General features: G+C 47.1%; 1 protein-coding gene across 3 annotated transcripts; it reads left to right on the top strand.

Moving 5' to 3' along the window:
* The first annotated feature begins 7998 nt into the window (after positions 1-7998).
* On the top strand, positions 7999-12360 carry RXFP4 (relaxin family peptide/INSL5 receptor 4). Of its 3 annotated transcripts, none has more exons than XM_075607854.1 (2): positions 7999-9779; positions 11968-12360. In XM_075607854.1, the coding sequence occupies exons 1-2, from the start codon at positions 8669-8671 to the stop codon at positions 11979-11981; spliced, it is 1125 nt and encodes a 374-aa protein (XP_075463969.1). In that variant the 5' UTR covers positions 7999-8668; the 3' UTR covers positions 11982-12360. The 3 variants fall into 3 exon arrangements, with proteins under 3 accessions (XP_075463969.1, XP_075463968.1, XP_075463967.1); XM_075607853.1 differs by having other exon boundaries at positions 11964-12360; XM_075607852.1 differs by having other exon boundaries at positions 8002-9931.
* The last annotated feature ends 2394 nt before the right edge of the window (positions 12361-14754 follow it).

Genomic DNA, 14754 nt, shown 5'->3' with positions numbered 1-14754 from the left:
TCACCTACCCACCCAGTCAGTCAGTCAGTCCCACACTCTCTCTCTCTCCCACTCTCTCTCTCCCACACTCTCTCTCTCTCCCCCACACTCTCTCTCCCCCCCACACTCTCTCTCCCCCCACACTCTCTCTCTCCCCCACACTCTCTCCTCCACACTCTCTCCCCCCCCACACTCTCTCTCTCCCCACACTCTCTCTCTCTCCCCCACACTCTCTCAATCCCCCACACACTCTCTCTCCCCCACACACTCTCTCTCCCCCACACTCTCTCTCCCCCACACTCTCTCTCTCCCCCCACACTCTCCCTCTCCTCCACACTCTCCCTCTCCTCCACACTCTCCCTCTCCTCCACTCTCCCTCACTCCCTCACATTCTCCCTCTCTCTCCCCACATTCTCCCTCTCTCCCCACACTCTCTTTCTCTCTCTCCCCCACACTCTCTCTCTCTCCCCCACACTCTCTCTCTCCCCCCCACACTCTCTCCCCCACACTTCTCTCTCCCCCACTCTCTCCCCCCACACACTCTCTCTCTCCCCCACACTCTCTCTCTCTCCCACACACACTCTCTCTCTCTCCCCCACACACTCTCTCTCTCTCCCACACACACTCTCTCTCTCTCCCACACACACTCTCTCTCTCTCCCCCACACACTCTCTCTCTCCCACACACACTCTCTCTCTCCACACTCTTTCTCTCTCTCCCCCACACTCTCACACTCTCTCTCCCCCCCACACTCTCTCACACTCTGGATCTGAATATCTTATTTACCCTATATATCTTAACTGCCCTATACTACACCGAAATAACCTATACTGCTTTCTTCCAGATCTGACTCAAGCTTCACACGGAAGACATCGGAACCCCCCCTAACCCAGAAGACAGGTAGGAACACATCCCCTCCAATGTATAACATTGCGGGAATGGGGGTACCTGGACATTGAGGGACTGCGGATCAGGTAAGATCCAAGGCGGGATTGCTGCTTTAGATAATGTGAAGCGGGGGCATCCAGACACTGGTTAAGGGGTTCAGGAAACTAGTCATTCACACCTGGCTTTTATTTCTAGATCCGACACACACACACACACACACACACACACACACACACACACACACACACACACACACACACACACACACACACACACACACACACACACGTAACAAGGACTAATTGTAGTATAATGTAATACAATAAATACATTTATGTCAAAAACGAATGTTGTTCTGACTAGGAATTTATTAAATGTATTTTATTTATATATCTTATTTTAAAGCGGGGTTGGTGGCGGGACTAGGGGCGGGACTGGGGGCGGGACTAGGTGGCGAGTAGATTTTTTGGTTGGGCGAGTAGATTTTTGGGTGATTTGTCGAACACTGTAAATAAGGATATACATTCATACATACATACGTTAAAGTACATATCCCCTGCACCTGTTTTATAATATAAAAAGTAGGTGCCTCACCCTCCATAGACCTGAAGACATTCTGGGGGCACCTTCATTATCTTTCCGCAGTTTCCCAGACCGGTATCATCGGCCCATGTTATCCCAAGCTCTGAGTGCATAATATTGGCTTTATTTTTTCTTCTTGTCGTGCTACAGTATCGCTCTTCAAATATATTATCCAAGTCATATATCTGATGGCTCCGGAGATATCTGCTCAGATTCATTATATGGTATTGCTTTGCTAATTAACTCTGTTTAGGTTAGAGCTGTGTCATACAATGTATGTCATCGTTTCATCCCAAGCACCGTCACGCCCCCTCGTTCCACTACTTTGTGTGGTACAGGAAATTAACAACAGGAGCAGTTAGGGGAGATGTCCGATAGCGGTTATAGGAGCAGCTAAAGAAGACGGAGGATTTATAAGCAGCGGTTATAGGAGCAGCTAGGGGAGGAGTTATAGGAGCAGTTAGGGGAGGAGTTATAGGGAGCAGTTACGGGAGGAGTTATAGGGAGTGGTTACAGGGGCACTTAGGGGAGCAGTTAGGGGGAGTGGTTACAGGGGCACTTAGGGGAGGAGTTATAGGAGCAGTTAGGGGAGGAGTTATAAGCAGCAGTTAGGGGAGGAGTTATAAGGAGCGGTTATAGGAGCAGTATGGGGAGGAGTTATAGGGAGCAGTTATAGGAGCAGTTAGGGGAGGAGTTATAAGCAGCAGTTACTGAGGCAGTTAGGGGAGGAGTTATAGCGAATAGTTAGGGGAGGAGTTATAGGGAGTGGTTATAGGAGCAGTTAGGGGAGGAGTTATAAGCAGCAGTTACTAAGGCAGTTAGGGGAGGAGTTAGGGGAGGAGTTATAGGAGCAGTTAGGTGTGGAGTTATAAGCAGCAGTTACTGGGGCAGCTAGGGGATGAGAAATAGGGAGCGGTTAAGGGAGGAGTTAGAGGGGCAGTTAGGGGAGGAGTGTTAGGAGTTATAGGGAGCAGATAAGGGAGGAGTTATAGGGAGCAGTTAGGGGAGGAGTTATAGGGAGCAGTTAGGGGAGGAGTTATAAGGAGCAGTTAGGGGAGGAGTTATAGGGAACAGATAAGGGAGGAGTTATAATCAGTGCAATATTTTGATCATATATATCTGTAACCGCAGCTCTCCTCCCATCTATTTTTGTCAGTTAAATCCACCGGAGTGAAGGTGGGGTTACTTCTGTTCCCAAGAGAACAGCATCAGATGTAACCATTTTTATACATTTGACGCCAGCGCATATCGACACAAACAGAAAATGTTCACATAGTGTCAAGGAGCAAATTGCATCATCTTAGTACCTACAGCTCCCTCGAATACTCATTTAATAAATGCATTTTGTAACCACAAGAATTTGACTAAAATCCCCTCCTGAGAAGCGGGGCCAGAAGCGCTTTGCACCGCGGTACATAGGAGGACGGGACCCCATGGAATAAAGTCTGCATTCATTCATGGTTACCACATTATACGCTGCTTTGGTTGGTAAAAGGATCAGTCATTCCCATGAAGACAAAGATAAAAGGAAATGTGTATTCCCAACAATGCCAGATAATAGGATCAAGCCAGGAAATAGGATAATAGCAGTGACGGGGCCCTCCGTATACTGTACATGTCCTAGAATCCGGTGCCGAGATGGTAAAGCACTTTGTTGCTGCAATGACCAGTTTATTGTAGCAAATAACTTCACCACTGACCCCTCCTGCAGCAAAACGGGTCAAGGTCCAATCCAACCCATTCCGGCCCCAGCGATCGTACAAAACCGAGTTCCACGGCAAATCTTCCAGTGTCATTTGGTATATTTTTTATCATTCTGGGGAGAGATGCGCTCATTTTTTCGTTGTGGGTGTACATGCCAGGGGTGAGTCCAGGTTGCCCCGTGGGACAATCATCGTCAGATCGCATTGTTATGTCACATTTACCAGCGCTCTCTCCCCAATGGGAACACAAAACCAGGACTGGATCATTATCGCAGGCTGTCGTTGACATGGAGTCCGTTGGACAGTATTCGTGGCGTTTTGCAAAGGGGCTTGAATGCCCGTCCACCACCAAAGGGGTTAAATAAATAGCAGGGTTTTGTTCCATAGATGTGGAATATGCACAAAACACTATTTTTGCTTTATCCTTTAGAGCAGGGGTGGCCAACTCCAGGCCTCAATAGCCACCAACAGTTCAGGTTTTAAGGCTATCCCTGCTTCAGCTTAGGTGGCTCAATCAGTGGCTTAAGCCATCTGTGCTGAAGCTGAGACTGATTGAGCCACCTTTGTTGAAGCTGGGACTGATCGAGCCACCTGTGCTGAAGCAGGGATATCCCTAATACCTGGCCTGTTGGTGGCCCTTGAGGACTGGAGTTGGCCACCCCTGCTTTAGAGACCTTATACATAGCCAAGTAGCCAGCAGAGTATCTGATGGAGTCCAGCGTGCGAGAAAAGGTTGCATTTGAGTGAGATGCATAATACCTGCGAGTAATAAATAATCCCTATTATGCTGCAGGACTGCACAGTATCCCCGCTGAGTTACTGTTACTGTTACAATGAACCAGACCCCTCCAATTAAAAAAAATAAAGAAAAACAACCGGATGGAAAAAATAAATAAAACATACTTATTGGAAATACTTGGAAATGACTCAGAGCAGAAACACTTGTTAACTCCTTTGCTGTCCTTTAGCAATAATATGTTTTCAGGATATCCCTGCTTCAGCACAAGTGGCTCAATCAGTGCCTCAGTCAATGACTGGCCAACTCCAGTCCTGAAGGGCCACCAACAGGTCAGGTTCAGGATATCCCTGCTTCAGCACAGGTGGCTCAGTCTTTGACTGATATATTTATTAAAGGTATAGCTCCTTTAAAGATGTTTTCCCCTGTGAATGTTCTCCTTGCTGCTGCACTGCCATCACTGCACCATAGGAATCCCCACAGCATTCCTCTCCGAGCTGTGCGAAAGCAAAAGTGACGAACTGATACCGGTACATGGAAATTATACATCGGCAATATATTGTGGGCCCACCCGCCAGCAAAATGGTTAAATAACAGTTTGCGTACCGATGCATCGATGTTTCTGTGCATGGTAAACAGAATGTATGAAATTAGCACGTGCTACCTGGGTAATTACTTTGTATTAATGTGTGTATATACAGAAAGTATGTACATAGCGCGTCACAGCAGTAATACACGGGACATAATATTATAACACAGGGGAGCGCAAACTTTTAGTGCTGCGCCCCCTGTCTCTCTCCCCCCCCCCCTACCTTCATCCCCGTCATATGACGAAGTGGGGTCATGTGACGTAACACGTCACGTGACTTGCGACATTATTTGACCCGTGTGACGCATCACAGAGCGACTGAATCCCGGTAAGTAAACAGTTGCAGGGGCCTCACGCGATTCCCCCGGCATTTAATTTAAATGCCTGGGGGAAGAGCGCGGGACCTCTGCAACCGCCCGCGCCTCTCCCCCCCCCAGCAAAATCTCCCGCGCCCCCCTTGCACCCCACACTTTGCACATATAATGGAAATAAGCACTTTAGACATAAAAGTAATACAAAGAAAAGGTGTCCCTGCCCCGAAGAGCTTACAATCTAAGTGGTAATTAAGGAGAATTTACAGAGACAGTAGGCTTGTGTTCTGGTAAGTGCGTCTGCAAGGAGTCAAGGTCGGTGATGTATAGTATCGGCCACGGAGCTACTCATATGCTGCGTTGAGAAGGTGCGTTTTAAGATGGGTATTAAAAGTGGAGAGAGAGGGTGCCAGGCGGATATGTATGTATATCTTTATTTACATACAGCTATCCATGTACATAACGCGTACATAACGCGTCACAGCAGTAACACACCGGACATATTCTAATCTAACACATAATGGGAATAAGCGCTTCAGTCATAAAAATAACATTAGCACAAAGGGTCCCTGCCCCGAAGAGCTTACAATCCGATAATTAATGCGGCTTCCAAACCTTTTTCCCCAAACGCATCGACCCTGACCATTGCCACTTTGCGATCCCCTCCGCTGCCGTGTCACATGCAAACACTGCCCGGGAGACATTAGTGGGGACACGCGTGGCGTGATACCGACTGACAATCAACTTGCATGGCAGTCACCGCTGGATCGGACGCCATGTTGCGTGGATCACTCCCGCCCGCTGCGGTTCCCTGTTTCCCCGTGATCACACTTCATCAGGAAACCCCCAAGTACATTTCTGTTTTGGAGAAATACTGATGTTCAACCTTTTATTTTTATTGACTTATTTATTATTGCCGGGACTCTTAAAAATGGCCGATGTTGTGATGTTTTGTATATAAAAAAAACAACTGCTTGATAAATCCTCAGTCAGCGCCAAGCTGGCATTGCCACAACATCCTCCAGTACACAAAAGTGATTGTAGATCAGGAGTCGCCAACCAGGGGTGTAACTACGCTACTACAGAACTCTACAACTCATGGGGGGCGGCAAGAACAGGGGGGGGGGCCAAGAGGAGGGGGGCCCCCGACTGACGGGTACTGGAGTTGGGCTTAGACAGAGGTTAGGGTGACAGGTCCTTCGTTTGCTGCGGGGTCCAAAAGTTAAGCGCCCCCCCCCACCCCCCTCATGCCAGTGTACCCATGTCCCGGTCAGCACCAGAAGCCCAAATCGGGCCCAACTGCTACATCTGCCCGTGTGGCCCCAGCTTCCCACCGATGCGGGACATGAGGCCTCGCCCCGGTCCCACATTGTCCCCTGTCCCACATTGTCCCCTGTCCCACATTGTCCCCTGTCCCACATTGTCCCCTGTCCCACATTGTCCCCTGTCCCACATTGTCCCCTGTCCCACATTGTCCCCTGTCCCACATTGCCGGCAAGGAAAGAGGGAGGAGGGTGATTGAGTGAAAGAGAGGGGGATTGGGTGTGAGGAAGGGAGGTGGGGGGGGGGGGGGGTCAATCAGGAGGGAGAAAAAGAAGAGAGTAACTTGCGACTGCGACGTCACGCAGCGCCGTAGCAAGTACATGCAGTCCGTCGCGGGTACCCATAGTGGGCGCGACCATGCTGCAAATCGCAGGTAGTCAAAAGATTTAGATTTTTTTGGCAATTGCTGTGTGATGTCAGCGGCACGTGAGCGGTTCAGCCAATGAGGGCGAACCGCTCACGGCCACGCCCCCCCCCCCCCCCCCGTCGCCCTCTGGTCTCCTGCACCAGAGTGCAGGAATCACTATTGTGACAGCAATGGCTGTCACGCGGTCGCGTCGCCGTAGCCCTTAGTATAAGCGTAGCCTAAGGGGAAAGCGTGAGAGAGGGGGGGGGGAAGAGTGGGAGAGTAGAAGGGACAGAGTTAGAGGAGGGGGGGTAGTGGGAGAGTAGAAGGGACAGAGTTAGAGGAGGGGGGGGTAGTGGGAGAGTAGAAGGGACAGAGTTAGAGGAGGGGGGGGTAGTGGGAGAGTAGAAGGGACAGAGTTAGAGGAGGGGGGGGTAGTGGGAGAGTAGAAGGGACAGAGTTAGAGGAGGGGGGGGAAGAGTCAGAGTAAGGCTGAGTCCATAGAAGGACAGGCCGCGCTGAGCCATGCGGACGCTCCGCGATGAGCCCCGTCATCCTCAATGAGGATGTCTTGAGAGGGGGCCCCCGCGAGCGTGCGCAGGCGTGCTGAGGCGCAGGGATTTTCAGCCGACAGCAGAACCTGTTTCTGAGCGCGCTGTCGGCTGAAAACCTCCAATCAGAGCGAAGCAGCGTCAACGACACGGCGCCGTGACGTCGGCGTTTCGCGGGCTATTGGCCCAGTGACGTCAGTGCCCCGCCTCCCGATCGCGCACGCTGGCTCGTCTGCTAGTTCATGCAATCGCTCCTGATTGCGCAGACGAAGCTCCGCGTCAACGCAGAGGAGCGCTGACTGCTAAACTATGGATGCAGCCTTAGAGAGGAGGGGGGAGAGAGAGAGTTAGGGTGGAAAGAGGAGAGTGTGAGAGTTAGCGAGGAGAGGGGAGAGTGAATTAGAGAGGAGGGGAGAGGGGGAGAGTTAGAGACGGAAGTGAGAGTGAGTGAGGGAGGAGTGGTGTTGAGAGTGACAGAGGGGGTCTTTTACATTTTTTTTGCAGTGGGGCGGCCCAAGTATTGTAGTTACACCACTGTAGCCAACTCCAGTGCTCAAAAGCTGCCAACAGGTCAGGTTTTTTGGATATCCCTGCTTCAACACAGGTGGCTCAGTCTCTGCATCAGCACATGTGGCTCAATCAGTCTCTGCTTCAGCACAGGTGGCTCAATCATTGGCTCAGTCTTTGACTGAGCCACTGATTGAGCCACCTGTGCTGAAGCAGGGATATCCTGCAAAGCTGACCTGTTGGTAGCTCTTAAGGACTGGAGTTGGCCACCCCTGCTGTAGATAGTGAGAAATAACACACCGCGTTATATGTTCGTAAAGCAGGTGCTGACGCAGGCTGGTTTATAGATGCACAGGACCGGCAGCATTGTTTAGTACACCGGGTCTTCACAGCACTGCCCATAAAATGTCTTTTTTTGAGGTTTGTTTTTATCAGCAAACAGAATGTCGTCGTTGCAGTTTATTTTCTGGTTTCTTTGTTTGTTGATGTCTCTTCTGCTGTCGAGAAAGGGATATGAAGCCAAAGACAAAAAGGTACAATATTTATGTGAGCAAGGTAATGCCTCCTAGAAGCCCTGCCTACCTCACAGCACAGCCCTCGCTGCTCAATAAATACACAAAACAGAAGCAACCTACAAGGACTGTCAGTTATATGTCCGGAGCAGCAGTTAAAGCAAATCCAGTTCTGCTCGCTTCCAGGAACGGATCAGGGTGAGGCTTACATAACTGTATATCATCACATAATCAAGAAAGCAACACCCTGAAGCCAGAGAGAGCTCAACTACCAACCACCTGAATAACCTTCTTATGGACGGAACTCCAGGCTGGAGAATAAGGACTGCGAGTTAGTCAAGGCTGGTGGCAATGGGAAGAAGATTGAGACCTGCGCTGACTCCATGAAGGTAACTACCTCCCTGTACCTATCAGAAGACCATTTGTTAGGCTGTGTTGCAGAAGAAGAGAGGAAGCCATTTGGGGACGAGTGTGTGGGATCGCTCGGCATTCGGGGACATTGGATCACACATTCAACTGAATCCGGTCAGTGGCGAATCTGTGTCAACTGCTACAATGTGTGCGGAATTATTTCCCAGTCCTGCTGCGCATTGACCGACCCGTAACTTTTAAAAAGGGAAGATCTTCAAGAACTTCAGAAGATGCATGAGAACATTTCATTGCTGATGACTGGGCCTCCTTCTGTTAATGGCTCCGATGATAATCTGGAAGGTGTTTCTTTCGATGACAATGCCTCCACACCCACTGATGGGCTTCTCTGCTACAGGATTCTTATGTCCACGGTCTATTCCTTGGTCTGTGCTGTGGGGTTACTAGGAAACTTTTTTGTGATGTACTTAATCAGGGCTAAGAAAGCCGCGGAACTTTCTGCCATTGACGTGTTTATCTTCTGCTTGGCCTTGACCGACTTCCAGTTTGCTCTTACCCTGCCCTTCTGGGCTGTGGAAGCCATCTTGGACTTCAGTTGGCCCTTTGGACAACCCATGTGCAAAATTGTCCTGACCATGACGGTCCTGAATGTCTACACCAATGTTTTCCTACTGACTGCAATGGCTGTGACCAGGTACTGGTCCGTGGCGTCCGCACTGAGCCTCAGGTGCAAAGTGTCCGCCTGTTCTGCTAAGTCGATCAGCTTGGCTCTCTGGTTTTTAGCTGTTGTTGCTACCATTCCAACCACCATCTTTGCCACCACTATCAAAGTCTTAGGTGAACAGCTGTGTGTTCTCAAGTTTCCAGAGAACAAGTGGCTGGCTACCTACCATCTGCAGAGGGTCATTATGGGGTTTGTTATACCTCTGGTTGTAATATCCTCTTCCTATCTCATGCTCCTGAACTTCCTTAGGCAGCACAAAGTGAATGCCAACAACAAGCAAAGGCTGAGCAAGATCACCAGATCTATACAACTGGTGATCATAGTCTTCTTCATGTGTTGGTTCCCCAACCATGCAGCCATCTTTTGGGGGATTCTAATGAAGTATAAGGCTATCCAGTGGAGTGAGGCATACTATATTTTCCATACTTTCGTTTTCCCGATCACCGCTTGCTTGGCGCACAGCAACAGCTGCCTTAACCCCATCATTTATTGTCTGATGAGGCAGGAGTTCAGGAAAGCTTTGAAAGCTACGTTTTGGAGAATATCTACACTGGCTGCTTCCTACTGGCCATCTGCGTCTGGGAAGAGAGCGACTTTGGACCAGGAAACCACAATGCCCCTGTATAGGAAACCAAGCTTCCCACATCCTTCCCATACAGGTAGCAAGGACTATGCAGTAGCTTCCATTGCAACAATCACCACACTACAAGATTTCAACATAAAGAGTCAACACAACACTGAGCAGAAAGGACAGGAGACCCCGATAGAGTGAATGCTATCTCCATTAACCCAGTGATCATATACAGTGTAGGTACAACTTATATCCAGCCCTATCACACCATACAGATACAGATATATTGCATAGCAATGAAAGCAACAAAAGACCTCCTGTCAAACCAAGAATATTGATGAGGCAGAGCGTCTGTTTTGACAACATAACATGAAATACTGTATTTGCAGACTGCGTTTTTGCTTTTGACACTATAAGATAATTAAACATGCTCAGAAGACTCTGGGGTAGAGGTGGCCAACTTCAGTCCTAAAAGGCCACCAACTGGCCAGGTATTGGATATCCTTGCTTCAGCACAGGTGGCTCAATCAGTGGCTCAGTATTGAGCCACCCGTGCTGAAGCAGGGATATCTTTAAAACCTGGCCTGTTGGTAGCCCTTGAGAATTGGAGTTGGCCACCTCTGCCCTAGGCAATAACCAGCACTGGCAGACATCAATAATCAGCAATCTGTGTAATGTTGCATGCACGTGGTACTGCATCAATCTCGGTAAACACATGCATTGAACAACGCTTTAAGTATAAGTGAGCCTGTTGCTTAGGCTATCAACAGTGTGTGCTATATTACGTGACCAGTCTGCTGCTGCTACTTGTACCAGGTGGTGATTACAATATAACATTGCGAAGCTTATTCATGTATGCGTTTTCTTTGGATCAATTTGTAGTGTATTAGGGTTATCGATCAATCAATGTGCTTCTACAGCAACTCATCATTTGAAGAGTTGCAGGTGATCACAACTAGGGAAAGAGGTGGATCTGAAGGCACATACATGATTTGATGCAAGACACTGCTTAAAATTCTGCTTTCAGCTAAGGAAATGCTAAGTGGTCTCTCACATCTCCCGCAGATCATTAGCCAGGGAAGGTTTACACACACAGGGGTTAAAGTACCTTGATGAGAAAAGATGCAAACTGACTGAACATGTTCATTACTGCATGAGATGTGCATCATATATACTGCAGTAATCTTCAGAGGCAAGCTTCCATCTGTTCTTGTCTTGAGCAGCAAATTGGTACCTTGCGTAGCCCTTGCAGATATAAACCACATTACTTTACGTAAATACGTTTAACTAAAGACTGGACAGGGATATCATATGTCTCATAATAGCATTACATGGCTAGTGTAGTGTCCTGACTGTTTCAATTACACTCAGGGGGGCTCAACTCCAGTCCACAACCCCCCCCCCCCTCCCAACAGGTCAGGTTTGAAGGATATTCAAGCCTCAGCAAGCTCAATCAGTCCCTGCTTCAGCACAGGTGGGTGAATCAGAGGCTCAGTTCAAGACTGAGACTCTGATTGAGCCACCTGTGCTGAAGCTGGGATATCCATAAAACCTGACCCGTTCAGGGGTCTTGAGCACTGGAAATTAGCACGCCTGCCACAGAGGGCAATAGTTATTGAGACGTGCCTTTATTTCACAAGGAAAACGCAGAAGTATTGTTGCTACAATTTGTGACATCTCTGGTCAGAGCTAGTTTGTCCTTATACTTAAGGGTTTGCTCAATAAACGGCGAAAGGACTGATTTGGTGCTCCCGCATGGAATGTTCCATTCAAGTCTTTGGGATTTCCCATGGGATAGCTCCGGATCAGCGCTGTCACACTTTATTGAGCCCCGAAGAGACTGGTGGGATTTTGCACGCTCACTTATAGACTATGGCCCATATTTACTAAGGCGTGTTCTGCCATTGACTTAGTAGGATGCACAGTGTCTTTCAGCACCAGATGGTGCTTTAAAAGACAGCGCAGTAAATATAATCCTATATACAGTATGAGGAACATATGTTGCTCCATTAAGAGATAGTGTAAGTACAGTATACAGGAAAGACAGAAACCAGACACTGTAAAGATACTACACTTTCCTTTTCCATTGTATCCTTTGACCTTCTTCTATTATCTTCCAACACCTAAAAACTAGCTCTTCTCTGGACCTATCCCATCTTTTTTTGCTTCCACTCCAATTTCCGTTGTGTAACTAACTTCACGTGTTGTAAATACAAGAATGTAAAAAGGCAGCGACCTCACCTTTACAAAACATTCTTTTTGTTACATGTAGGTAGAGATCCTGCAGTAGTTCACCTGTCCAGGTAGCACTTTGTAGAGCCATGTCTATGAGAAGATGTGCAAAAGGACTTATTCTATTGGAAGCCTTTTCCTTGCCATTACTGATTCATGGACTTAGCAGTGGGACATCTGGGTGACATCCTGCACATACAAATGGAGGGTCTACTTGCCATCGATACCCATTGACTGGACAGACCCAAGGTCACAGCCAATGACCTTGAGATTAAAGCATGTATGTATGTATATAAAATGAATGTATTTGCAGGTATGTTTGTTCCGTTGTACTGCCCTAAATACTTAGACATGCAGAAGAAGGAACTTATGAACTACACAAGTAAATCATAAGTTTGGTTGATGTTTAGTTAATAAAGGTATTGTTTCCACCCAAACATTTATTTGTGTTTTTGACTACGGGTGACTGAGTAATTGTGATGAAAGTGTGATGGGCGTCCGTGTGCCATTTAGATTCATTTGTACGAGTTCCTCATACATATAAGTTGGGAATAAGATTTCAAGACCTTAGTTCTGATCTTCAAATGTACTGTGCATCTGAAACAGAGACTGTGGGGCACATGTATGACCCTTCCTATCCCCAAAGCTCGTATATGGGTAAAGAATACAGGAGCTCAAACAACAGGAAAACTACAATTCTACAGAACTGACACAGACAGACAGACACACATATATATATATATATATATATATATGTATATATATATGTATGTATATATATAATATATATATATATGTGTGTAGGTAAATAGTTCCTTACCAGGCAGACCTCGAATCACAGACACCACAGCAAAGAAGAGACAGCACTCCCTTGAGAAAGGTCCTGTTCTTAGGACCGAAACGTCGGGTGATTGTGCCATGTTTCCTCTAATACACTTTTGACACAGGATTACCTTGAGTGCTGTCTCTTTGCTGTGGTGTCCTGGGATTCGAGGTCTGCCTGGTAAGGAACTATTTACCTACACATTGCATATGGGACAAGCACCTGTATTTCAACACTATATGTGAGTGCCATCTGACAATTTTGCATATATATATATAGCTGTGTATATATTATATATATATATATGTATATAATATTATAACCCTGAATCTGAAACAGCGAAATAAGTGATAGAGACGGCGTTATGCGGGCGCAGTGCATCTTATACTGGGGGCAGTGCATCTTATACTGGGGGCAGTGCATCTTATACTGGGGGCAGTGCATCTTATACTGGGGGCAGTGCATCTTATACTGGGGGCAGTGCATCTTATACTGGGGGCAGTGCATCTTATACTGGGGACAGTGCATCTTATACTGGGGGCAGTGCATCTTATACTGGGGGCAGTGCATCTTATACTGGGGGCAGTGCATCTTATACTGGGGGCAGTGCATCTTATACTGGGGGCAGTGCATCTTATACTGGGGGCAGTGCATCTCACTTAAACAATTATACCAACGAACTAAAAATATTTAGTCGTTTTTTGTTCTTAACATCTACTGGGAAATCATGAAACATACTTAGCAAAAATAGGCAACAAAATATATGTATAAGGAGCAGATTTTTATGGAGTGAGTGAAACCAGAATCATTTTAGGTCATAAAAGGCAACGTCAACAGAATGAATTTTATTTTAATTGTGTATCATAAATTGAACCTTTGAAGCCTCTGCATGTAATAACGATATCACACTGTGGTGCCGATCTACTAAACGGCTTTTCTAAGCGCAAAACCGGCACACGGAAATACATAAATTGCGCTTCTGCGCGCCGATGTACTGACCTGAAAATTCTCCGTTTGTGCAATAAGCTTCAAAAGTCTTATTTTTATTCTTTTATGGTGCACAGAGAGACGTGTGGGTGTGCAGATGTAAAGGGAATGTACTTAAAAATAGTATGTTTATGCGTGTCATAAAAAAGGAGAAAGGGAGTCAAAATTATCCGCAAAAGTTCAACTTGGCGTAAAACCTAAAAAGACACGTATCAACCCAAAAATGGATTATACTTTTTATCGTTCTAGAAATATACCATTTGTATTCAGTGCAGCGCGCTCTAGATGTAACTGTTTAGCTGTTAGAGGGATCTAGAACTCGTTGCTGTACCTAGACAGGAAAGAGGTTAATAAAAGCAATGTACAGTGATGTTCTGGATGTTGCTTGTCTGCACAGTAACACGACATGTTCTGCTCTTTGTCCAGCCCTGTATTATGAAAGTAAGACAATCCCTTGCTGTTCTGCATGGAAAATGTGTTGAAATAAGTACTGTATGTTTGGCTGAATTGCTGGTATCACGTATTCTTTAAGCTTTTATTAAAAACATAACTAATAGGGGCTGGGGAAAGGGTGCTTATACCAGGCTAGGCTCAATCAAGCTCGAGCCCACGGATACCGGGACACTATACCACTATACTGCCACCTGCCGACCCAACCAGGGGCAAAGCCATCACCTCCATCGGGTGTATTGTAAGAGGGGGAGAAGCATGCCCTGCCCTATCATTTAACCCCCAAAGGCCCAGGGGTTTACCCCTTCTGGCCCTAGTCCTGAAGTTAGCCTTGGCTATACCCGAAGAAATAAGTAGTGGGGCACCAATTGCTGTCCGGGGTCTGATCGTCTGCTAGATCCGGTTGTGTCAATAGATTTAATAGTGGAAAGGCAGCAGGCACTCGTAGAGTTGAAGTCAAATGTTTCTTTATTGAATTTGACATATTTCTCTTATGTGTTTCGGTCCCCCCCTGGGAACCGAAACGCGTATGGAGGAATATGTCAAATTCAATAAGGAAACATTTTACTTC

Source organism: Ascaphus truei, chromosome 7 (genome assembly GCF_040206685.1).
Source record: "Ascaphus truei isolate aAscTru1 chromosome 7, aAscTru1.hap1, whole genome shotgun sequence".
NCBI classification, from domain to species: Eukaryota; Metazoa; Chordata; class Amphibia; order Anura; family Ascaphidae; genus Ascaphus; species Ascaphus truei.
This window is presented reverse-complemented; position numbering and strand designations above follow the sequence as displayed.

Coding starts and splice junctions, on each gene's coding strand:
- RXFP4 (XM_075607852.1), top strand. CDS start 8,669: ATGCATGAGAACATTTCATTGCTGATGACTGGGCCTCCTTCTGTTAAT.